General features: G+C 33.7%; 1 protein-coding gene across 1 annotated transcript in view; it reads left to right on the top strand.

The window, feature by feature from the left end:
• The first annotated feature begins 162 nt into the window (after positions 1 to 162).
• LOC129219129 (ribosomal RNA small subunit methyltransferase H-like) overlaps positions 163 to 940 on the top strand; it is a 2,707-nt gene continuing 1,929 nt past the window's right edge. Inside the window, exon 1 of the mRNA XM_054853449.1 lies at positions 163 to 451. Coding sequence (XP_054709424.1) covers positions 163 to 451 — 289 coding nt within the window. The remainder of the gene's footprint in view (positions 452 to 940) is intronic.

Below are 940 nucleotides of genomic sequence, written 5' to 3'. Positions count from 1 at the left end.
AGTATCTAATAGAATAAACTATAATAATTCATGTACTTAAATAGCGGGTTAGTTACTATGTCCAAGAAAAAATCTAATAATTTGAGTAAGAAAATACAAAATATTAATGAAAAATTTGAGAAAACACTTGGCGAGTTAGATAAGAAAGTGTTGGAATCCGAAATGGTGACAGATATGATTAATGACTCATTAGATAGAACGGGTGGTTCTGTTTCGTCTTCGGAAGTAGATAAGTTGATGGAAGAAATACAGTCTGAAGTTAATTTAGATAATAAATCTGCTGAATTAGGTAAACGAAAAGATCGAGAAATAGAAGCTAGATTTAATAAATTAAAAAAAGATCCGACTCCAACTGTGGAAGGTCCAATTCCAACTGTAGACGATTTGCGAGAAACACTGAAAAAATTAAAAGAAGATGAGAAAAAAATACTTCAGTCAACAAAACCAATAGGTAAAGTAGCCCCACGCCCAAGGAATAATAACCCAAGGAATAATAATTTAGCAGCTAATTCTCGTAGGGTACAGGAGCAGAAACCATCTAAGCCACCGGAAATTAACAATAATAATAGACGATACGATGTTCCAAAGGAAAACGCTATTTTGGATGATATAAAGCCGGAAAAAAGCTGGTTTGCAAAGATTATAGATAAGGTTGTTGATATTGTTAAAGAACTCTTGAATAATTCACAAAATCAAGATACTCCATCTCCTAAACAAGAACTACAGGAGTTCAGGCAGAGAAAACAAGAAATATTACCACCAGTAATACAGGCACAAAAGAAAGCAAAATTATTAAAAGAAGAACAAAAAGCAAGCAGAGAAGAATCTAGGGCAAAAAGACTAAGGCGTAATTTAGCAGGGCATGATACTCATAAACCTTTGCGTTCTAGTGCTTCATCTAGATATATCAACCCACCAGCTTCAGCTGGTTGTTATTGAG

This window comes from Uloborus diversus, chromosome 3, assembly GCF_026930045.1.
Source record: "Uloborus diversus isolate 005 chromosome 3, Udiv.v.3.1, whole genome shotgun sequence".
Lineage (NCBI taxonomy): Eukaryota > Metazoa > Arthropoda > Arachnida > Araneae > Uloboridae > Uloborus > Uloborus diversus.
The sequence above is the reverse complement of the archived record's forward strand: the minus strand, read 5'-3'. Positions and strand labels throughout refer to the sequence as shown.